Source organism: Chenopodium quinoa, unplaced genomic scaffold, assembly GCF_001683475.1.
Source record: "Chenopodium quinoa cultivar QQ74 unplaced genomic scaffold, ASM168347v1, whole genome shotgun sequence".
NCBI lineage: Eukaryota > Viridiplantae > Streptophyta > Magnoliopsida > Caryophyllales > Amaranthaceae > Chenopodium > Chenopodium quinoa.
The window spans coordinates 1,404,626-1,429,390 of NW_018742461.1; the positions used below are offsets into that span (position 1 = coordinate 1,404,626).

At 32.5% G+C, this 24,765-nt stretch overlaps 2 protein-coding genes across 2 annotated transcripts; both read left to right on the plus strand.

The window, feature by feature from the left end:
• The first annotated feature begins 1,313 nt into the window (after positions 1-1,313).
• LOC110718939 lies at positions 1,314-2,436 on the plus strand. The gene is made up of 2 exons (XM_021897876.1): positions 1,314-1,467; positions 2,111-2,436. Exons 1-2 carry the CDS (start codon positions 1,314-1,316, stop codon positions 2,434-2,436), a joined length of 480 nt encoding a protein of 159 aa, XP_021753568.1.
• Positions 2,437-21,267: 18,831 nt separating this feature from the next.
• LOC110718430 lies at positions 21,268-23,258 on the plus strand. The gene is made up of 3 exons (XM_021897263.1): positions 21,268-21,360; positions 21,519-21,984; positions 22,582-23,258. The coding sequence occupies exons 2-3, from the start codon at positions 21,540-21,542 to the stop codon at positions 22,920-22,922; spliced, it is 786 nt and encodes a 261-aa protein (XP_021752955.1). The 5' UTR covers positions 21,268-21,360; positions 21,519-21,539; the 3' UTR covers positions 22,923-23,258.
• Positions 23,259-24,765: the final 1,507 nt, after the last annotated feature.

Consider the following 24,765-nt stretch of genomic DNA (forward strand, 5'->3'; position numbering starts at 1 on the left):
GCATACAAGTAATTATTACTCGTAATAAGTATTCTAGATTTTTTTTTAATAATGCAAACATAATTTTTTTTGTTCTAAAATACATTTTAAATACATATTCTTAAAAATATATATATATTCATTGAGACGTTATTAGCATTGATTTTTTTTTTTAAAAAAAAAAAAATCAAGAAATGACTAATAAAGTAAACAAAGAAGTGAGACTCCAGTCGGTAGGAGTAAGAAGACCAAGATTTGGTTAATTTGGTGGCAATTTATTCCGAATATTCTCTCTTCATGCATATACTTAACAAACAAGAATCAAGGCATTAATCAACCAATATATAAAAGAAATTGTATTTGACTACGCTAACATAACCTAAAGTATGTGTCTTTAAGGTTTTTATTTATTTATTTATATGATTTTTTTTCATAGAAAGTACACGTCATTAATTTAACTAATACTTAATACTATAAACTATGGAGTTTATAAGTAATACAACTAGCAACGGAATACATAAGAGAGGGTCCATCTAATTTTATATGTTAAGGGGTCCATTAAATTGTGAACTGTATGTTTGAACTCGGAATCTTCTCCCAAAAGTCACGGAAAATCACTAGATAATTAGACTTACATTGTTACGGTAACGTGTATAAATATACTGCAACATCAACGAACCCATTCAAATCAACTTCCATCGGAGGAAAAAAAAAAAAATCACATTTAAATCAACAAGACTCAACTCTTGGTTGCAATTTCAGAAATAATAAAGGTGTGTTTTATTTCATAGATATATTTCTGTTTTTGCGGTCAATTAATTTCCATTTTGATTTGTCATTTTATGTATGTGTGTATGTATTCGCTAATTAATTATCATCTATTCTTTTGTAGAACTCTACAAATCATCAAGGATAACCAACACTCATAACACTCATACATCGTCAAGATTAAGGTACCTGCATGTACATTCTTTTGTAAGAGATTTTATTTTGTCACTATTTTCGTTCACGTAATTGTATTTAATTTCTTGTTACTAGATATAATTTGAGCCTGAGTCATGACAACTCATTGGAGCCACCCAGAGCACCCCCTTGAGATAGTCGACAGTCCAAAGGTGTACACATGCGACGGGTGTAAAACCAAAGGCATAGGGCAAAGACACAAATGTGAGCGATGCAACTTTAGTTTACACCCTAAATGCATGTTTGCACCCCTTACAACAACAATCCAAGGGTAAAAATGTCATTTTCTTGAAAAACCTCGCCGTGGGGTGCACTGCAAGAAGGTTGATTGCACCAAGTGCCGGAGCTGTGATGCGTGTGGAATGACAATTATGGGCTTCGTCTACCATTGTCCTAAGACTGATTGGGATTTTCATCCTACATGTGTTAATTTGGAGACTGAAATTAAAATAGAGGATGTCACATTTAGGCTTGAGAAGCAAGGATCATCTAGTTGTGCGTGGTGCAAAAGGAAGTTGGTCAAAGGTCAGTTTTCTAACCATACTAGTTGGGTTTTTTTATTAGATTTTTCTTGTAGGAATCTCGTATTTATTTTTATTAATTAAATTAATAGGATAGCAAGTATAATTGGTAAATTACTAATAAATTACAACTACTTTCTCTGTTTCAAAGTACATGTCCTAAGCTAGTCTCTTTTTGTGAATTTGCATTGACTTTTATGTGATTTTATTTCACCAAGCCTCAGCTCTCACATATCTTTTAATTGTGCATGGATTGTAATTATTATAATAATTTAATTTTTTAATGGTAAGAAGAAACACTTTAATGTAGACCTCGATTAATCCTCATAGTTTTTATTTTGGTCCAACATTTACGGGTTGAGGGATTCCACCCTTAAGTAACTTTATTGACAAGATTCGAATCTCAAACCTCTTAATATACTATTAGGTAAGAAGTTTTACTAAGTGATGAGTCAATAATTGTAGTGTTTTGAACTATTAAATGATTTGTGTAAAATCAAAACGTAGCATATAAAATAAACTTGGCCTATTGACTATTGTACATTTGTACACATACATCACTGTCCATAGACCATATATATAGCTCAATCAATTAATTAGTTATTTAGTTTGTTAATTTAATTTTATTTTTAATTACTTAATTGTAGGTGCTGTTAAGAAGATTCCAGGTTGGTCATATGTATCTGAAGAGGATCATGACTACAATTTCCATGTCTATTGTGTGATGGAAATGGCCATGCAAAGTTCTTCTTCTGATGAAGTTTCTGGGAAAACCATGTCTTTTGCATTGCAAGGAAATGAGCTGCCTCTTAAAACAAAGTCCAAGAAAATTTGTAAGAGCAACAAATGGTTGAGAATCCTCAAGATTTTTGTAGGAACTGTTTTCTCCATTCTGCTTGGAGATCCAACTACTATTATTGCCTCAACCATGGCTCATTTGGTTATTGAAGGACTTTTTCACAACACGGGATAATATATTATATATTATCTATCACACTACTTTTAGATTCGAATTATAATTTTTTAAATAGCGTGTGTATTATGTATAGTCTATATTTCTATGAATAATGTATTTTAGGTATGTAATACGATACTTTGTATCTTCTTTTTAATGTATCTTTTTTTTTTTTTTCTCTTATATTATATACTCCATACAATACATATTCCGTATCTCTATACAATTTTTCCAGTGTCAAATGCTTCTTCCTCTTATTAGCATAATTTTCCACATGTACTTTATTTGCCAAAAAAAAAAAAAAAAAAATAACAATTGAAAAGGTACTAAATACCACAATGGAAAAAGTCAACTAGTTATTTATGTTTATCATTATTTTGAGGGTAAATACAACTTGATATTTGAGGTTAACAATATTTGTTTATCACATGATATTTGTGTAAATAAGTCAAGAACTTTTATCAAAGCCCTATAGTAACGATGACGGAATGAAGTTAATGATTTATTTACCAAAATGTCATGTGATAAATAATTTTTGTTTATCACAAATATTAACCTACTAGACTTCCTCTTATTTTGAGTAAACGATTTTTGTTTATCACAAAGATTAACCTACTAGACTTCCTCTTATTTTGAGGGTAATCAAATCAAATCGAAATAGTAAAGAATTGTAGTACGAACCGTAAAGATCGATCCTAAGCCCAAACAGCTAGCCCTCGAACACAAATACTACGGAGTAAAAATATTGGATCATCACATTATCCACCTTATTGACTCCTTATTGCTGAAATTTGTATAAAAAAAAAACAAAAAGCAATTGGATCATCGAGTTGGGGACTATGGTTGGTTCATGCTTGAATTGAATTCAAAGAAGAGAGATTTATTATTATCATCACCAATCTTGAACAAGGGTTCATGAGGTTTAAGTTGGTAGCATAATTTGAAATAGACACGATAAAGTACCTTGCATTTGACTTGGCCTGAAAAGATGTAGTTCTCTTTGATATGTGTCACGTAATTGAAGAAATGGACCGTGGCTCGCTGATTGGTTGCCCAACAAGGGTACGGTAGCTGTGGTGGTCGATTAGAAGATGATAGTTGTATGTTGCTTCTTTGCTTGTAATCATCATCGTGTTATGGTTCCAGCCTAATTTGCAATACCCATATATTGCTTTTAAACTCATGTATTATGGGTTCTTATCATAGACTTGTAAAGTCATATTTTTTGGGTCCGTATTTGGCATGATTTTTGTGGCTTCTCCTATAAGCTTTTGGAGTAATATCTTGTGGCTTGAAGGACTTGCATATAGATATGGATAATTCATCGTTATTATCTCTTCACACCAAGTTTGTGATTGATGCTCCTAAACTAGAACGATTCAAGGTTGAGGGACTTCTAGCGGTTTATGACTTTGTTACAAATCCAACCAATTTACAAAAAGTTAAAATTTCCTCGCACAAAATAGATCATGATTTTGTTAACGCGAGACAAGGCCTATTTCGAGGAATATTTGGTAATAATCTGCTATTATTATATTATTTCTTTCTTTTATCAACCCCATATATTACACTACTCCCTCTCTTTTGTAATAGTCGCAACACTTTTATTTTACATCCGTTTTATAATAATTGCAATACTTTGTAAAGACCCACTACTGTTTTATTATGTTATAAAATTCACCTTCCCCATCCTATAATTCTCTAAAATTTTGTGCAATAAGCGCACACCTAGTGTTGCAATTATTACGAAATTGAGGGAATACTTATTATTTTTCACTTTTACGAGTTAACCACACAATTAGGCCCTAACTTCTTATATTTTTCACCATTTAGGTACTCTAATTTTTTTTTTTTCACCGTTTGGGTATTTAATTCAAAATCCGACCAAATTAATTAAATATAAGTTAAAAAGACAGTCCCTTAGGCCTTGGGTTAAATTAATTGATGTACAACTCAACACAAATTTCAAAGCAATTTTTTTTTTTTTTTTTTTTTTTTTTTTTTTTTTTTTTTTTTTTTTATTTGAGAGAAGAATCGGGCAGCAGCCTTTTTTATTAAGCACAGATTCCGTACAAAATTGTTTAGAATATCTAATGTATTAATGTCATATGATGAGATGAAAATATGAGTTATATGACTCTATTATGTACTACTCCGTATTAGAAATTAAATTATGTTAGAAAACAAAATTAAAGGGGTATAGCTTACTATTGGTGCATCTTGTCATCTATATTCGTTATCACTTGAAATTGTGATGTGGCAAAGCAAGTTTACCATTGGAGTCTTGGAGATGCTATAAAAGGCTATGTTTTGATTTTTCAATTTGATTATTAAATTAATATTTTTTTAACGATTATATTATCAAATTATTATTAAATTCATTTTTTAAAATTAAAGGCATGTAACGCATGAGTAAATTAAAAGTGAAGTGTTAATAATGTGATAATGTTACTCATATGCTAGTCTACATGGTTAAATCAATGTGACGATAAATTAACTTCCCTTTTAAAAAAAAAAAAAAACAAAACTCAATTACTAACTAATTAATTACTGAGTAACTAGCTGATAGCTAACACAGGAGTTAGTTAATAATAAGGATCTTGGAATTTCTTGAAGTTAGTTTGCTTATCCAATTTTATAGTTATTATTTAACCAATAAATTCGGTTGGAAATCAATCATTTATGTTTTTTTTAATTACAAAAAAGAAAAAGAAAAAGTAATTTAGGATTATTATCTACTTGTAATAACTTAACTTGCTAGTACATTTAAGGCACTAGTGAAACAGTGCTGCTCTTTGTTACTAATTGCTGCAAAATTAATTAATTAATAAAATGACATTAAATTTGCTGTAATGTTTTATGATCAGTAGAGAATTGGAATATAATAAAAGCATCATCTTATATATATACTAGTGTGTGAAAAAGAAATACGGCGTAATAAATCAACATAAAAGAAATTTTATTAATGACAAAAAAAAACCATTACATCAATGATAAGAGCCCAAATTTTAGAGCCCTTAGCTTTAACCTACAATAGCTACTAATAAAACAGTACCTAACGTACTATATGAACAATACCCTAATAAAAAAAATGAAGGAGAATCAAATAAAAGCATAAATCAATATCATATATGATCACTAAGCCAAATAAATTAAGAATCTAATATGATGATCGACCTTGAAATAAAGAATGACAGTCCATCCAAGGTGATACGTACTAATAAAGCGTTACGACACATGTACATATGTATTAATTAATGAAGACCAAGACTGATGAAAAAATAAAGACCATACAAGCCACCTTTAATGAAATTGATGTGATGATGACGATTCAAAAGCAAGAAGATGACAGACTAGATATCACACATGAAATTAAAGATGGATTTAGACGAAGGTAGTGTGACGGACTAAACAAGCAATCAGTAGACTTACTCTTAATCGATCATCCTCTAATTGTTAAGTGTCACGGGTATGATCTTCTTGATGATGATCAATGTCGGGTTTGGGTTCACTTGTATCATCATTAGTAGCAGTAGGTTTATCATCTGTTCCTGTTTGATTGAGTTGCCCAAGTAATACATCATAAACTTTGGTTCCAACTTGAATAAAACTTTGGTTTTGAATAAGGGCCTTAATGGTTCCAACTTGTAAGACTAAATTTGGTTTTGTTCATTGGTTTTGAAACTTATTGATAACTGAGTTAGTTTTTCTGCTGCTAAATTCTGAATTAGCCTTAACGTTTGAACACGTGACGGTAACACGTTAGTAGTCCTCTTACATTTTATTAAAGATATTTACAGGTTTTTAAGAGAGAATTATTGGGGTGTTACAATATTAGATACCGTGATTAGGATGATTAGGTAAAATATTGTAAAACAGCGTAGAGAAGGATGAACATGAAAAAAATAAATAAAGAAACCTATTAAACCAAAGTAAAAAAAAAAAAAAAAAGAAAATTGAAAAAAGAGAACACCTTGAATATAATATTTACGTAGTTACATGTAATTGGTTATTTTATAAATAATTTCACGTAATTTGTTAATATATAAATTATTTTAATATTATTTGTTTAATTTTATTTCAACAATAATACTGATTGATTACACAAGCTTAAATTAGTATATATATTATATACATATATTAGAGTTACCTTATTAATCATATGAACATAAAAAAAAAACATATATATTCACTTAAGTAAAGATTTACAATTTGCACCAAAAAAAGGTAATGATTTATAAATCCAAATCCTAATACTACAAGTGCTGCAAGTTCTGCAACAATTACTACTACTCAGGGTGATTCATTGTTATGTTGAGCCGGAAACCACCAACTCCACCACGGCGAACTCTTCAAAAAAAGGTCAAAATAAGCAAACCTGAAACGATACAACCCCGTACGATTGGGCGACGGATAGACGTGCTAAGGTTCATTCTAAGGCGTACTTATTAGGCAACGATATCCACATGATTTCTGGTGAAGTCAAATGCAAGAATACAAAGATGATGACATTGGTTAAAGAGCAGCCTGCGATGTTACAAACTAACGTTAGACCTAAACACGAGTTTCGAACAAGCTAACACGATGATATGATGACATTGGTTTAAGAGCAGCCTGCGATGTTTTCAGAGTTGCTAGAGATGAAGGATGGAGTAAACTGCGAACATTGTCACGCTGAAAATAGTTGCATACCCATTATTTCTGTTGGGTATGGCCCAAATTTTATAAGCCCATTATTTTGGTCGAAGTATTATCCATATTCTAGAGGCTTCCGAAATAATATCCTACTTGAATTTTCTAGAATATTATGGACACAAAAAGGATGGAGAATTGAGGAAAAATCTAGAATTATTAAATGCCAATGAAAATTCTAGATTTATGTGGAGAGTTAAAAAATATCTACATATGTGGAAGTTTCAACACAAATCTTCCAAGCTCCATCTACACCTATAAATATAGGTCAAGGGCATTCAATCATATAACAACAGAACAAAAACACAACACAAGAAGCCATACCAAACACAAGCCTTTCTACAAAAATATTCCACTACTATCATAATACTCCTTGTGAGTTTCTTATAGTGAGAGTTCTCTTGTAATAATCACCCTCAAGGGTTCTTGTACTCTCCTACTTTTAAATAGTGGAATAAAAGTGCTCGTTGTTACATAAAATCGTGTGTTCATTTATATTAATTATCTTGCCAATTATCAATTCAATTTATACTTCTCAATCAAATACATCTTCGCTTCCGCTGTGCACTCACCAATCCTAACAATTTCTGCTAAGAAGAAGTCGATTAACTGGCTGTTCTTCTTTCTTGGAGGTTTAATTGGTCATTGCTCGGTCAAACAACTCCATTACTTCTGCAAGCATACAAAGACCGAATGTGCACTTCTGAGAGGTACTCTGGTTATTACTTGGGCAACTCAATCAAACAGGAACAAATGATAAACCTACTGCTACTGATGATGATTCAAGTGAACCCAAACCCGACATTGATCATCATCAAGAAGATCATACCCGTGACACTTGACAACTAGAGGATGATCGATTAAGAGTAAGTCTACCGATTGCTTGTTTAGTCCGTCACACTACCTATCGTCTAACTCCATCTTTTAATTTCATTATCATCAATAGTTTTATAGATTAGTTCAGCAATAATGGACACGTTAAGGTTTGATTGTACGTTCGATCTTTTTCTTCGTTATGTACGTTTTATAGATTATCATTACTTTTCTAAATTAGTTAATTCCATCCTTATGTACGTTCTTTAGTTAAAGATTTTTAGAGAGAGAGAGAGAGAGGAAGGCTCATATAAGAACCCTATTCTATATAAGAACCCATTACATATAAGAACTAATCTGGACCGTAGAATTAGTTTGATCTGACCGCTCAAAATGAATGATTAGTAATGACATTTTAGTAATTTTCGCTGTACTTTCCCCTTTCTTTCTCCTCATTCACGTTTCTTCTTTCCCTTTTTTTTCTACTTGGAACATTACAGCTCTCCCTCTCTCCTCTCATACATTACAGCTCTCCCTCTCTCCTCTCATACATTACAGCTCTCTCTCTCTCTCTCCTCTCATACTTTTGGATGCAAAATTCCTTCAAGAAATTAAGGTTTGTTATTCAATTTTTATAATTTTAATTATTCTTTTACTGAATTTATTTATTGATTTCTATTCTTTGCGAATTTTTGTCGAATTTTTTTATTTTTGTTGAAAATTGAAATTTATCTGTTTGTTTTTTTATCCTTTTGCAATTTTATCATTCATTTTTTTTATTATTGCGAATTTCATGAGATTAATGTCAGTTTTTTTTTTATCTGGTTTTTTTTTTTTGCGACTTCCCTGCGATTTTTTTCAGTTTTTTTTCAATTTTATCTGTTTTTTTTTTTTTTGCGAATTTTCTTGAGATTTTTCATTAATTTCATCAATTTTGTTTTCTAGTTTTCTCTTTCTTCTTCGATTTTTCATTTCTAGATTTTTTCGATTTTATCTGTTTTTTTTTTTGCGAATTTTCTTGAGTTTTTTTCATTAATTTCATCAATTTCGTTTTCTAGTTTTCTCTTTCTTCTTCGATTTTTCATTTCCAGATTTTTCTGTTTTTTTCCTTTGCTTGAGTTTTTTTAACTACGTTTTCAATTTTATCCTTTTTTTTTCCAGATTTTTGATTTTTAATGGATTTTAATTTCTGGTTGCTTTTTTGCTATAATTTGTGTTTTTTAAATTAGGTTTTTGCATATTGATGGATTTAGATGGTGTTCAACCTAATTATCCTTCTTCCTGTGTTACTCATTCATGTAATTTTATTGTATTTAATGCTTTAATTTCAATTTACTTACATGTTCTAAAGTTTCATTACTATGTTCTGAAGTTTTCTCTATATGTTCCCATCCGAATGATAAGCGCAAATGCCATGTTCCGTTGCTTGTTGAACTCCTTTTAGAATGCAGAATACATCAGAAAAAGAAGCTTGACCTTACAAAAACTTAGTTGACTTTGTCTCTAAACTACACATCGGATTGTAATTTGATCTTTACTTGACAGCATTTAGAAGCAAGGGAGAGTTGATATTACATTTACAAGTAAACTGTATGTATTTATGCATGCAATGTATCATGTATGTGACAGAAACCTGTATTACCAGCTTCTACAAGTGGGTCCATGCATTGTGATTTCATGTGGATTAAAATGCATCCTCTCCGTTTCTAATATGAATATGTATATACAAAATCCTCATTTTCTTTGTATGAAAGACAAATGTGTTGGAAAGACTGATGCTTCCTGCAAAAATGTTCTGAAAACATAGCAGGTTGCCTCAATCAGATACTAAGTTAAACACATTGATCACAGAGAAATTACATGTTCTTACAAAAAATTCATGAAACATATATAGGCACATCTTGTTCCATAGTTTCCTAATAATTGCACAATGATCCATACAACAATATCAGAGAAACAGTCTCATCCAAAGTAAGAGCAGCACCATGCCCTGAGAACGTCAGAGTTAACTAAGCAGCCCATTATACTGAGCTTCTCATAAGGTACCTCGTGCATCCGTTACAAACTAACCCAAATTGCTTCATAGGCCGGCCTATATGATCACTTGTATCTCTGAAAATGGAAGCAGTGTGAATAAGCTGCATGGCCTAAGCCACAACAACCTCAGGGATCGCCTTGGACCTGGCCTGGGCATTGGGGGCTTGGGAGTTGGGAATGCTACTTTATCTTAGCAATCTGACATAGGGATAGCAGATGCATGTCACTGCCACTGGAATCACCGATCCATGGCCCCAGCAATCTGACATAGGGAGTAGGGAATAATCTCTGTTTGCTGGTTCAATCTATCTTAAATTCTGTTACTTTTATTCTGCATTTTAAAATTTGGATTTTCTGTTAACTGAAAGTAGTCTGGAATTTTGGATAACTGTAAAAACATAGCCATTTGAATAGGACGAGTAGAGGTGTTGATTTACCTTGGCCATCAAGAATGTACATTAACAAATAACGACCAGAGGAGATTTTGAACTACTATCCTATTTATTTGGATATATTTGTTGATCTAATTCTCACTGACAATGGGCACAAGTCCATGTCTAGCTGAACTTGTACATTAACCTACTAGCTCAATAGGTAGAGCATTGTGCAAATGTACAAAAGATGTGGGTTCAAATCCCATGTAGGTTTATTTGTGTAATGTGGAGACGAGAACTATATGGTGAGAGTTCACTTGTAAAAAAATTTCTATAGTTATTAATCATTTCAAGCCAATTTTTTGCTCATATAACTTAGTGCTAATTTAATTTGTTTTATTGGGATTTTTTTATTTTTTTTTACTTTGAAGTTTTTTTAGTTATTTATAAAGATAACCTAGGTAGGAATTGAACCTACATCCTCTATGCATTTGCATAGTGCTCTTCCAATTGAGCTAATAGGTTTTAACATATGTTCTAAATATTAGTCGCACATGTTCTAAAATTTATTGCTTAAGCTCTAAATTTTTCAATCTAAGCTCTAAATATATGTATGTTCTAAACTATTTTCCTATGTTCTACAATTTATTGTTTATGTTCTAAATTTTTCTGTCCATGTTCTAAATATATATCCTATGTTCAAATTTTTTGTCTATGTTTTAAATTTATTTCCTATGTTCTAAACCTATATTCTAATTTTTTTTTTCGTATGCTCTAAATTTTATCCTATGTTCTAAATTTTTTCTACCTATTTTCTAATTTTTTTTTCCATATGTTCTAAATTTTTTCTATCTATGTTCCAAACTTTATCCTATGTTCAAAATTTTTTCACCTTATGTACTTATTTTCTATGCTCTTATTTTTTTCCCAATATTCTAAATTTTTTCTATCTATGTTCTAAATTACATTTCTAGTCTATATTCTAAAACTTTTTTCCTATGTTCTAAAAATCCGTGATTTAATTTTTTTTTTCTTCTAATGTTCTAGATAGTTTTCCTACGTTCTAAACTTTTTCCCTATGTTCTAAATTTTTCTATCTATGTTCAAATTTTTTTTCATATGTTCCAATTTTTTTTCCTATGATCTAATTTTTTTTCCCAATGTTCTAATTTCCTATGTTCTAAACTTTTACTATGATGCAAATCATTTCTTATGTTCCAAATTTTTCCTAAGTTCTAAAATTGTTCGTATATTCTACACCTATGTTTTAAAGTTTTTTTTTCCTATGTTCTAAATATTCTTTTACCTATGTTCTAAATTCTTTTGTCTATGTTCTAAATTTTGTCTACTTATGTTCTACAATTTTTTTTTTCCTATGTTCAAAATTTTTACTACCTATGTTCTAAAGTTTATTTTTTCCTATGTTCTAAATAATCTTTTACCTATTTTCTAAATTTTTTTTCCCTATGTTCTAAATTTAGTCTACTTATGTTCTAAAGTTTTTTTTTTCCTATGTTCTAAAAAAAAAATTTCCTATGTTCTAAATATTCTCTTACCTAAGTTCTAAATTTTTTTTTTCTATGCTCTAAAATTTTTTTTTCCTATATTCTAAATTTTTTCTACCTATGTTCTAAAGTTTTTTTCCTATGTTCTAAATTTTTTTTTCTTTTGCCTATGTTCTAAATTTTTACCTATGGTCTAAATATTTGCTTTAAATTTTTTTCTGGTGATCTAAAAATTTGATTGACATATCATGCACATAAAGAAGGACGGACAGTTTTCCCATTGCTTTTGAACTTTCGTTCCTTTCATACTATTTTTTTTCTTCAAAGTTTACATAAAAACATAACTAGCTCTCTTCAGCTGTGTTTTTTCTTTCTTGTTCTTGCTTTTTTTTTTTTGTGGGTTGTTATACTAATTTACATATTTCAACTTGCACCACCTGCATCCTACACCTATCTCCACATTAAATAATTAATCAACTAGAATAATTAAAAAAAAAAAATCAATTAATTAGATGTCACAAGGCAGCAACCACCATCTGCTTCTTGTTACTTGACTCCATGGTCAACAACTCCACCTCCCTTGACCTCTTCCCATTGCCACATCCATTTCCGGCCGCCGCTTCGGCCACCACATTTGCACTAATCACAATTGGAGCTTTACAAATATCCACCCCAAACAATCGTAGCATTGGCCCAGTTGATCGTACCTCCAATACTGGGCACTGGACAACAACACCCTATGCAGTTCCTCAATAGACTCAGACTCAGCCGCGCACCACCAAATCACCATTCAACAGCACCCCACGCTGCTCCTAACCACCGCACCACCATTACTCACCCTCGACCTCAACCTATGTTCTAATTTTTTCCTATGTTCTAAATTTTTTTCTACCTATGTTCTATGGTTTTTTTTCCTATGTTTAAAATATTTATTTACCTATGTTCTAAATTCTTTTGCCTATGTTCTAAATTCAGTCTACTTATGTTCTAAAGTTTTTTTTTTTTTTCCTATGTTTTAAATTTTTTCAACCTATGTTCTAATTTTTTCCTATTTTTTCTACCTATGTTCTAAAGTTTTTTTTTTCCTATGTTCTAAATATTCTTTTACCTATATTCTAAATTATTTTTTTCCTATGTTCTAAATTAGTTTTTTTTTTCTTCTTCTCCTGATGTTTTAAATTTTTTACATCGTTCCACAATCGTTGCCAAGCTCCTGAGGTTGGAAGTAAGCCATCTCATGTGCTACATTATTTCCACGTTTTTTTACAAAAGACCAATCTAATCAATTAAACTAATCGAACATGTAATTTAGAACATTGATACGAAATATAATAATGCTAATCAATTAAACTAAGTATACTAATACTGCAAATTACATCTAATCAATTAATAAATAATTTCAACTATTGAACTTGAATGAATCAATAGAAACTAGATTAGTCAAATTCAACATCGGCATAAATTAACTGATCTAATCCCAAACTCTGTTATGAAAACCAACTTGCTATTACAGTATCCATCAGCATAACATTACATAATCATCCAACTAAAGTAAATCTGGATTAGTATTCTTATTCATACAATTATAGTATGCGATTTTCGATTATTAGCACATTAAAATTAATCAATTTCTAGAACATCTACACATTCAGTTCAATTCAGTCTTTACAAATCTATTGAAATCTAGATTCATTTGAAACACACAATAATTCATCGATTACTCAAACATTTACCGATCAACAAAAAAAATATATATATATAATATAAAAAAAAATTAAAAAAAAAATCTAACATCTCCAGATTAGTTTCGATTGATTCTAGTTCAAAGTATAACAATCATCAAACCCTAGAAAACGAGATTCAGCGAAAACTTACTGTAGGAAGCGAAGCAAGAGCATCAACCATGGTAGCATTGGTGGTATTAGCAGGGATATTGTGATATCTAGAGTTATTTTGCCAAAATTTGCTCTTAATTTGTTGATTTTAACCGAGAAAATGAACGAAAATTGTTGAAAGTTCTTCGAAGTGCAGCTTCTGGCGCTTTTGAGGAGAGAGAAACTCACAAACGTTTAGATTGAGGAGAGAGAAAGTGAAAGCTATTTGAGTTTGAGGGTTTGTGATTTGTTTTAATCGTGGCCGTTCATATCAATCTAATCCTACGGTTGAGATTGGTTCTTATATAAGTAGGGTTCTTATATAAGGAGGGGTTCTTACGGGATCCCTCCCCTATATATATATAGTACTGCTTTTATCTATTAGATTGAAACCCTAAACATCAATAAATCGTCCCTGTCAAAATAAATAAATAATCCGTCTCCACGATGCCCCCGGGGAAGAAGAGGATTCTGCCCGGCACGTATTGGAATAAGCCCGAAATCATGAGCATTAACCATGATTATAGTAGTGAAACAGATAGATTAAGCTTCCTTCCTGATAGTCTTCTGATCAACATACTCTCTCTTTTTCCAATTGTAGGAACATATTAGATGCGATAGCGGAATTTCAGGAACATTTCCTAAACATCTAAAACAGGATCTCATGCATATAAATAATACAAATCACATAAAGTAGTCAGATATACCTTTGATGCGTTTACTCCTAGTTTGCCTTAGATTGTCCTCCTTCGGAGATCCAGAACCTCAATTGTGATTCCACTACTTGGTCCACAAAACCCGAGATGAATCCCACGTATGCTAGTACGGAAGAAGGAGGAAGAAACTTTTCACTCTTCTCACTTTTTAGGGATGCAGTTATATGAGAAATATTATGCTTTGTTTTTGCTCTCTCTGTAATTGTGTATCTCATACACAGTAATAGGCCTAATATATAGAAGTTTTCAGGTTACAAGATTAGCAAGCCCAACTCACTAATAATTCCTCACACAACCACCCACTTAACCTTTATTGGGCTTGGTGTGCCTTTTCATCTTGTGCTTTTATGTGTGACCTCATAGGATCCGATTACATTTAGCAGCAAGCCCATTAAATAATAGGCCTGCAAATCGTAGTTGGTTTCTAGCAAAACATTACGATTCCTAAAATAATCGAATAAATAATCTCCTTAATTAATCCTATATTATATTTAGTAATTACATTACTTGATCGAGGACACTCCTTCACCAATCGATTCCGCGGCTGCCACCTCCGTGTGTTATCCCACCCTTGGCGCTATCTATGGACCCAAATCACCCATGTCTCCGTTGAACCATGGATGGGTAGGAAACGATTTCGTAGTTTCCGGGATTTCAAGAATATCGTCAATCACATTCTCTTCCAGCTCTTCTCCTCGAAACTCCACACCTTTCGCCTTCATTTCCCTTTCCCTAACACCCTTTTACTAGATCAAGTGACTAATGACACGACGACGTTTTACTGAGAGTTAAGGGACTGCATAGCCTGTGTTGCTCCCTGGATTCAGCTTGTCTCCCATCGTAACCCGAAGGTAATCATGGTGATTTTTCATGACTCGAATCCTATTCGATTGCTTGACGACCTGCCACATGTACCCGTTAGTTTTTTTCAAACTCAATCACTTGTTACACTGGAATTTATTGCAATATTTACCAGAAAGTGAATAATTGTGTGAAATTAATCTAAAAATTGTAATTGTACAAAATTAAATCTATGCATTGGAATTTTTTCATCGTCCCCAATCGCCCAAACAATAGTATTTTGGAAAATTGAATCATGGGTTTTAAAAATTAGGCTAAGAAATACCCAGCCATTGATGACCTAATAAAACTGACACAAAGTTAATGACACAAAATTTGCTTGGTTTGGTTTTGTATTGATACGAAATTTTGTTGGTGTCATATGATGCGTCAATTTATAATGGTAAATATCACAAATTTTAATTTTGTTATAATTAAGGAATAATTTTTATTTCTTATCATAAACACTATCAAAATTTATCTTATAATAGTAGCTTGGTATATAAATCCTATATCTAAAGATGATTATTTTAAAAGATAATTTTTAGTTTTTAAATAAATTAAATCCTAATAAATCAATATTCGTTGTTTTTACTTACGTGGCAAAATTCTTAAATCTTATTCGTCACTTTTGTTTAGGTGGCAAACAAATTTTTTAATTCCAAAATAAAATAGAAATCTAATTTTTAATTGGTCGAAAATATATCTTTGCTTATGTGTAATTCCAAAATAAAATTGTGATACCTAGCATTATAAATTGACACATCATACGACACAAACAAAGTTTCATATCAATAAAAAAACCCCATCAAGCGGTTTTGTGTTAGTAATTTTGTGTTAATTTTTTATCATCAATGGGCGGGTAATTTTTAGCTTAATTTTAAAATCCTATGTTTAAATTAGTATTTCTAATTACTATTTACATTGTATTAATAAATATCTACTTTATTTATATATATATTAGATTTACATTTTTGTGATTTTTATTCATCCAATATTATATCTGATAAATTCTTTGAGACCTTATTTATTTTGACGGGGTAAATCTTATTAAATTGAGCTTTTAATATTTAATAGCTTTTTTACTATAAATATATACAGTTTTTCAAAAATTATATATATATACAGTACTGCTTTTATCTATTAGATTGAAACCCTAAACATCAATAATTCGTCCCTGTCAAAATAAATAAATAATTCGTCTCCACGATGCCCCGAGGAAGAAGAAGATTTTGCCGGGCACATTTTGGAAGATGCCCGAAATCATGAGCTTTAACCATACTCTCTCTTGTAGTGAAACAGATAGATTAAGCTTCCTTCCTGATAGTCTTCTGATCAGTATACTCTCTCTTGTTCCAATCGGTTCCGCGGCTGCCACCTCCGTGTTGGCGCTATCTCTGGACCCAAATCACCCATGTCTCCTTTGGACCATTGATGTGTAGGAAACGAATTCGTAGTTTCCGGGATTTCAAGAGTACCGTCAATCACATTCTCTTCCAGCTCTCCTCCTCGAAACTCCACACCTTTCGCCTTCATTTCCCTTTCCCTAACACCCTTTTACTAGATCAAGAGACTGATGACACGACGACGTTTTACTCAGAGTTAAGGGACTGCATAGCCTGTGTTGCTCCCTGGATTCAGCTTGTCTCCCATCGTAACCCGGAGGTAATCATGGTGATTTTTCATGACTCGAATCCTATTCGATTGCTTGACGACCTGCCACATGTACCCGTTAGTTTTCTTCAAACTCAATCACTTGTTACACTGGAATTAATTGCAAATGTTGAGCTTTACTTTCCTAAGGATAATCTCCGAGTAAATCTTCCTAATTTGAAGAAGCTTCACATGAATTTATTCGACTCACAACGTCGTCTTATGGATACTCTTTTTAGGTCTTGCCCTTTACTAGAGTATTTATTTTTGTCTCTTCATTTAAACGAACATGATCACTTTATTCACATATCTGCCCCGAATTTGAAGGACTTGAATATCGAAATGGATAAATCGTCGTTGTTGTCCATTCACAGCAAGTTTGTGGTTAATGCTCCTAAACTGGAACGATTCGAGGTTAGTGGACTTCTAGCGGTTTATGACTTTGTCACGAATCCAACTAAATTACAACAAGTCGCAATTATCTTGCAACTAAGTTAATGCACTCGACATGACCAATTACAGTTTTGATTCCTTGTCCTTCCAAGAACTTCATTGAAGGGATCAACTTGATTGTCGTGTCGTCGGGTTCATGTGTAGGACCTCGAACATCATCTATATTAGTAGGAGGAATAGGGTTAGGATTCGAACTCTGTGTAGGAGGAAAAAGACTGAGAGTAAGATCTGGTTAATGATCATCTTCTTCAATAGCAATTGCTTTCCTTTTTCTGTTGACATCCGTAGTAGTAGGAGGAGGTGTAGGGTTAGGATTCGAACAAATATAATTCAGTGAGAAACAACCATGTATTTTGCTATGAAAATAATTATGAGTACAATTTTGTTTTATAAATCATTACTTTTTTTTGGTGCAAATTGTAAATCATTATTTAAGTGAATATATATGTTTTTTTTTTCCTAATCATCATAATCACGGTATCTAATCTTGTAACACCCCAATAATTCTCTCTTACAAACCTGTAAATATTTTTAATAAAATGTAAGAGGACTACTGACGTGTTACCGTCACGTGTTCAAACGTTAAGCCTATTTCAGAATTTAGTAGCGGAAAAACTAACTCAATTATCAATGAAGGAGCCAATTATAACCTATGTTGCACAGATACGGACACGGACACGATACGGACACGGGAAAACGGCAATCCTGAAATAGGGGACACGGGTACGGCGTATATCAAGGCATATAATATATCAAAAAAACGAGAATTTGACAACCTATTCAATAAAACACTAAATAATTAGCCTCAAAACACACAATTTTGTTTAAACAAGTAAATAAACAAAGTGTACAAACATAATCTCATACATATCAAGAAACCATAAAACCAAATACATGTCTTGATAATAGTTTTACAAATCATAAATAAGATAAACATAAGTACTAATAGTTTCATTCTTGACCATCACCAAGTACATCATCAAAAATCATATTTTCCATCTCGGGTTCATCAAGTGAGAGCTCGGCCATCTCGGGTTCATATTTTCCAAAAGTTACATTTCCATTTATAATTTCCTCCACCACCCGATGTTTTATCACCCTTAACCACAAACTTCCACAAGGGTAGGGGTCTTTCATAGACTCAGATGAATTACTACTACCACTGACATTGCATGAAGCAGAGGAACTAGAAGACATTCCTGAGAATTTCAACAAGACAACAATACAATTTCAGTTTTTCATGCTTATATCAAATGCATTAAAGTTTAATTAAACAAGTCCAACAAGTCCAGCAACTAGCCAACTATACAGTATACATCAAAGTATCAAAAATCAAATTTTCAGTTCTTCATTTTCATTACAGTATACAGGATGTATACATGAAGGATCAATTATGCACGCTTGTTCCTGATTCTAATCAAGTTAAAGTTAAATTAATTGAATGTATACATGAAGGAGCAATTGAATTTCAGAAAATTAATTGAATGTATACATGAAGGAGCAATTGAATTTCAGAAAATTAATTGAATGTATACATGAAGGAGCAATCGAAAATTAGAAAATTAATTGAATTTAAAAAAAAAAAAACAAAGTAGAGAACCTCAGAACCATACCTGGTGGCTGACGCGCGACGGACGACAGGCGACAGACGACAGTGAGCTGGAGACTGGTGGCCTGGTGGGCGGTGGCTGAGGACGAACAACGGTGAGAGAAGGCTAGCAGCCTAGCACGAGCAGCAGGTGACAAGCCTAAACAGCAACGAACGGTGACTCGGTGAGAGACGCAGCTAGCAGATCAGAGACAGACGTTTGAATGTGACAGCGGTTGTGAGACCGAACGGCCGGCGGTGACGACTGACGGGCGACGACGACGAGCTACAAAGTACTTAGGGTATGAGTTAGTGAGAGAATGAGAGGATTGAGAGTTTGAGACTTGGGAAGTTGGGAGAGGCAGAGCATGAGTCAGTGAGGGTATTGTATTTCGCGTGTCCAATACAAAACGGGCCGTGTCTTGGGGTGACACGGTCCGTGTCCAAGTATCAAAATTTAAAAAAAAAAAACGGACACGATTTTCTGCGTGTCGGACACGTGTCGCCCCGTGTCCCACCCGTGTCCGTGTCCGACACGCGTGTCGACTCGGACTCTCCTGTCAGGTGGCGTGTCTGTGCATCACAGATTATAACATCAAGAAAATGCATTTAAATAACAAAATGAGCACAACACTAGCTAGAGACTTTATTAGCTAATTAAGCTTGTTAATTGGAGGTTAGTTATTTTGTCTTTTAATTCGATTATTGAAATGGGTGTAATTTTCTTATGAATAATCACGCTAAAGACACCAGTTTTTATTTTATTTTTTTGTACATGAGTATATATCTTTTTCTTACTTTAAATATTAGTATAGATATTTTCTAACTGACATTAGTTTATATATGAGTACAAATATTTTTTTGACTAACCGACCTTAGTTTCCCATTTGACACTAATAAACAACCAAACGAAATCCAACAACCAAAACATTCTCTTTCGCCAATAATTAACACATACACAAATCCAAGATTCTACAAAATAGTTGGTTACGTCAAAAATTAATCATGGAAAACCGAAAAAGAATGGCGGTTGAAGATGATCATCATGATGTCGACTATCAAGAAGATATCAACAGAAAAAGAAACCTAATTGCTGCAATTGAAGAAGTGGATGATCATCATCATAATGTCGCGGCTGATCTTGCGCTCTCTCTCGCACTTCCAAGTACTACTACGGTTGATCTTGTGCTCTCCCTCGCACTTCCTAGTACTACGGATGATAATCGTTCAGTTCCTTCAAGCTCGCATCCCAACCTAGCTACGACTGCAACTGTGACTGCGACTACGACTACAACTACAACGATCGATGATCCAATTCGTCAAAGTCCTATAATCGAAACTGAACCAATTCAAACAGTTTAGTCAATGTCCCGCAATATTCGGCAGTCGACAGCCAAGCCACTATCCCTTCCAAGAAGGATTACTTGGAAAAATATGGGATCAGGGTCTCGGATCAAGTGGGAGCACCATTTGCCAGGGAAACTTCACACTTTATTTGAAGCTTCAAGAGAATTTCGAAAGAATCTGCAATATACTAAGTCTTGATCAGCGTTCAAAGATGTCCTGGATTAATTTATTTGAAGCAGAAGGTAAAGTGTGAATTCCGCAAAGTTGCGCGACACATGTATTTTTGGGATAATCTTGGTGATTACTTTAGTATATAGTAGTGATTGATTTATAGGACAAGGTCTAAACCGTCTGTACACGGTTACTTCAAATCACTATCTAAGGGATCGGTCAAAACGTTATAAGCGGAGCTTAATTACTTAATTAGCTAGAAAAAATAAATGTAAATGAAGATAAGGATCGGATCTGATCGGATCGAGTCAGATGTAGTATAATAAGTACGCGCGGAGTGCGTTGTATGTGTTTCAAGAAATAATACAGTAATGTAAATTTAATTATTATTATTTTTTCCAGAAGTAGCTATCTAACAAAGAGATATCACATAGTTAAACCCCTCGCTCTTTGAAAACAACATTTCATCAACTTCTTTGATCAATTAAAAACCTCGTAACTTCCCTGTCATATCTTCCATTAACAAAACCAAAGTTAATAATTAAAAAAAATGATAAAATTTGGATAATAATTATATGTTTATTAAGATCGATCGTCATACTATCTAGCAACATTTCAAATGACATTTATTCACATTGCATACACGTATTTGACTTTTGTCCTTGGGAAATTTCAAGTAAATGTCGGTGAACCTTAAGGGAAATTGTAAACCAGACCTATACGTAATTTAATTGATAAACTTTATGTATTTAAGTGTTTAATTAAATCACTAAAAGGTTTCTATATATAGTTATATTAAGGCATTCATAAGAGTATCATCAATTCATTAATTCAAAAGGGTATTGAAGTCTTGAAGATACAAACTCTCTATTACAAAAGGTATTATATTAATATTGTCCTATACATCTTTTTAATCTTAATCTAGTATATATATATTATATGTACGTACTTAAAAATTGTCCTTATTTTCTTGATTTTGAGTATGAGTTGATCGATATAGTATATTACTAATCTTAGCTTTTATATGTGTTACCTAGGATTAAGTTTTGAGTTGAACCATGACGAGTAACAAACGGAGTATTCATCCAAGTCACCGAGAGCATCCACTCGTGGCGGTCAATCGCCAAGGTGCATACACATGTGACGGGTGCAAAATGGAAGGCATGGGGCTAAGATACAGATGTGAAGGTTGTAACTATGATTTACACCAAGAATGCATGTTTGCACCCCCTAAGCTAAAAATTCAAGAGCATAAATATCGATTTCTCGAACGACCCCTCCCCGGACCTGATTGCACTAGGGTTGATTGCACCAAGTGTAGGAGCTGTGACGCGTGTGGGATGGCGGTTAAGGGGTTCGTGTATCATTGCTCTAAGACGGGGTTCGATTTCCACCCTAGATGTGCCAAGCTAGAGAGTAAAATTAGCATTGGAGATGTCACTTTTTGGCTTGAGAAGCAAGGACCATCTAGTTGTGCTTGGTGTAAAAGGAAGCTGCTCAACGGTTAGTACACTACTCTTTCCCCCTTTGACTATATTTTATATTGTATATTCTCCGTATATAATTTATCATTGGGTGTGCTACTTCTTTTTATTCGTTAATTTTGTACGTATATGTTCAATTCATATACTAGCTATATATTTGTATGGATCAATAATTTAAATTAGTAGCACAAAAGGGTATATAATATATTACGGAGTATGTAGTACGTAACTTAATTATATGTTATTCTTGTGAATTTTGCTAGAAGTCTAGAACTAGAAAACAGGATCTTTAAAAATAAAATTAGACAATTTCTTTTGAACTTACAAATGTTGACTAGGTCATTTTTTTTTTTTTTTTTTTTTTGAGTCGTAGGTCATTTTATACTTGATTATTTCTAGATTATAATTTAGACTTTCTAGTTATCTATCGCTTTCCCGGCACCTTCCATGAAATTTTACTTCTTTGTTCCATTAGGATGAAAAAGAAAAAAAAATAGAGGAAATAAAAGGAAAAATGTTACTATGCTTCCTCTATTTTTAAATACACCATTTGTCGTTAAATGGTTGTTTTTAAAATATGGAGATGAATTGAATTTAACAAGATCTAATATAACAGGTGCGAAAAAGAAAATTCCTGGATGGTCGTATGTATCTAAATATGATGACTATAATTTCCATGTCTTTTGCGTTATGGAAATGGCCATGCAAAGCTCTTCCACCTCCTCCAATCTTAATGCAACCACTGGAGGAGACTCTTCTTTGGCAGTATATCAGAAAATGAAGCTACCTCTTATAGCTAAGTCCAAGAAAGGTGGTGCATATTCTAGGAACAAGTGGTTGGAGATACTCAAGATTTTCTTGAGCACTCTGTTCTCCATTCTTCTTGGTGATCCAACCACGATTATTGCTTCTACCGCGGCTCATCTTGTAACACAAGGTTTATTTCACCAAGGTTGAAGACGCTTGAATGGTTTCATATTGTCATCTGATCATAGGAGATGAATATTTTTACCTACATTCAAGGGATACCTTGTAACAAATACCGAATGGTTCTAATCATCTGCGCTGCTTATATTAATTCCGCGATCCATTCTAGATTCCTTAGTTTCTTACATATCTCCTTTGGAAAACGTGTATAATATTATTGTTTTATCCATTGCTTATATATAAATTAATTTGTACTGTATAATTTGTCTAGTGTCATTGTATACAGGTTGCTTTTTGTGTATATTATTGTTTTTCCTATTGCTTTTGGTTCAAATGCATAAATGCATAATACTACGTTTATAATATTATATTCCTATGATCTACTTGATTTTATATGTCCATGTTATCGGACTTTGTCTACATTCGATATTTATATTCTTTTTAAGTAACAATTATTGCCATGCTAATACCATGTTCATGCTGGAATGCCTTTTATTTTTCTTAGTATAATATGGAAATATATACGTACGTAAGTACAAATAAAGCAGACTATGATGCCTATATGTCGGTATCAATGTTTTGCGTATAGGCAAAGTTAATCACTAACAAAAGCTGAGGCAAGAATTCTACCATTAGGGTTTTCTTTTATACTCAAATACGCATTTATACCAAAACCAACTTGTAATCCCAAAAAATATACGACACACCCCCTATTTTTTTCATGTACAAAAAGTGTATTTGTACATTAATCTTAGTGTATATATATAGCTCGCCAAAATTGTTATTATTACGTTGTACAAAATTAAAAAAGAAAGACCAATTTGTAGCTAGAAATATTTATAGAAATGGAGTCATGTACACAAATTAGAAGAAGGGGACAAGAATGGAGAGATGAAGGGTGGACAAACCAAACACTTTTGTCCATATCAACCCTTCCTTTTCGTTTACTAGCCGTTTTTGCTATCGTTATTTTTTTATTATCCTTCTCATCCAATGGTGACTACAAGGCTCAGCTCGAAAGTAACGTGTCATTTTCGATGATTTTAATTCCATTAATACTGGTTGTTCTGGTAGTGTTCTTATTTATGAATGGGGACTTCTATTCTCAATTCTTCTCTCATACAAAGAAACTTGGGTCGCAAACAACATCGATGTATCAATTGGCTGCCTCTTTCCCTTGGGGAGTCGCCGTGGTGGTGGTAGTGGTTCTGGTTTTGTTGTCTTACCAATCTTCGTTTCAAGCCAATTGGACCATTTTCTAGGTCATTTTACGTATTTTGGTGGTAGGAACTTGGTGTGTATCATGTTGTTTCCCCAAGAAAATTTACTTGTGATTGAAGAAAAGAATACTTGAGTTTAATTTTCTGATAAAATCACTAATTAAATAATAATTAGGGTAAAGTTACTATTAGAAGTCTTTATTGATTTGCATTGTCATACTAGGTGGCTTAGCTAGTAGTCGCGTATTATGGTACGGTTGCTCTACGTATATCTCACTACTCTTTTTTAAGGAAATAAAGTTGTACACGTATATCCTTTTTATAGAACTTTAAATTTTCTTTTTGTCTCCATTAGTTTATAATATACAATAATTTTGAAATCAACTTAATTAAATATTCAATTAAAATATTGATTATGTTTAAATTAGTTGTCAAGAATTGTTGTCACCCACGTACATACATCATATCATCTCATAATTATAAATAATATAATAATGTGATTTAATTTATAAAAGTATGGTCTCTCATCACTGCTTAATTTAAATTGAGAGAAGCATATATATAGACCATCAAATTTATGAAGAAAGAAGCACTGACCAATTTAATTCATGATCGATTCTATTTTGCATCACCTCGATTTTTTAGACCAGTAT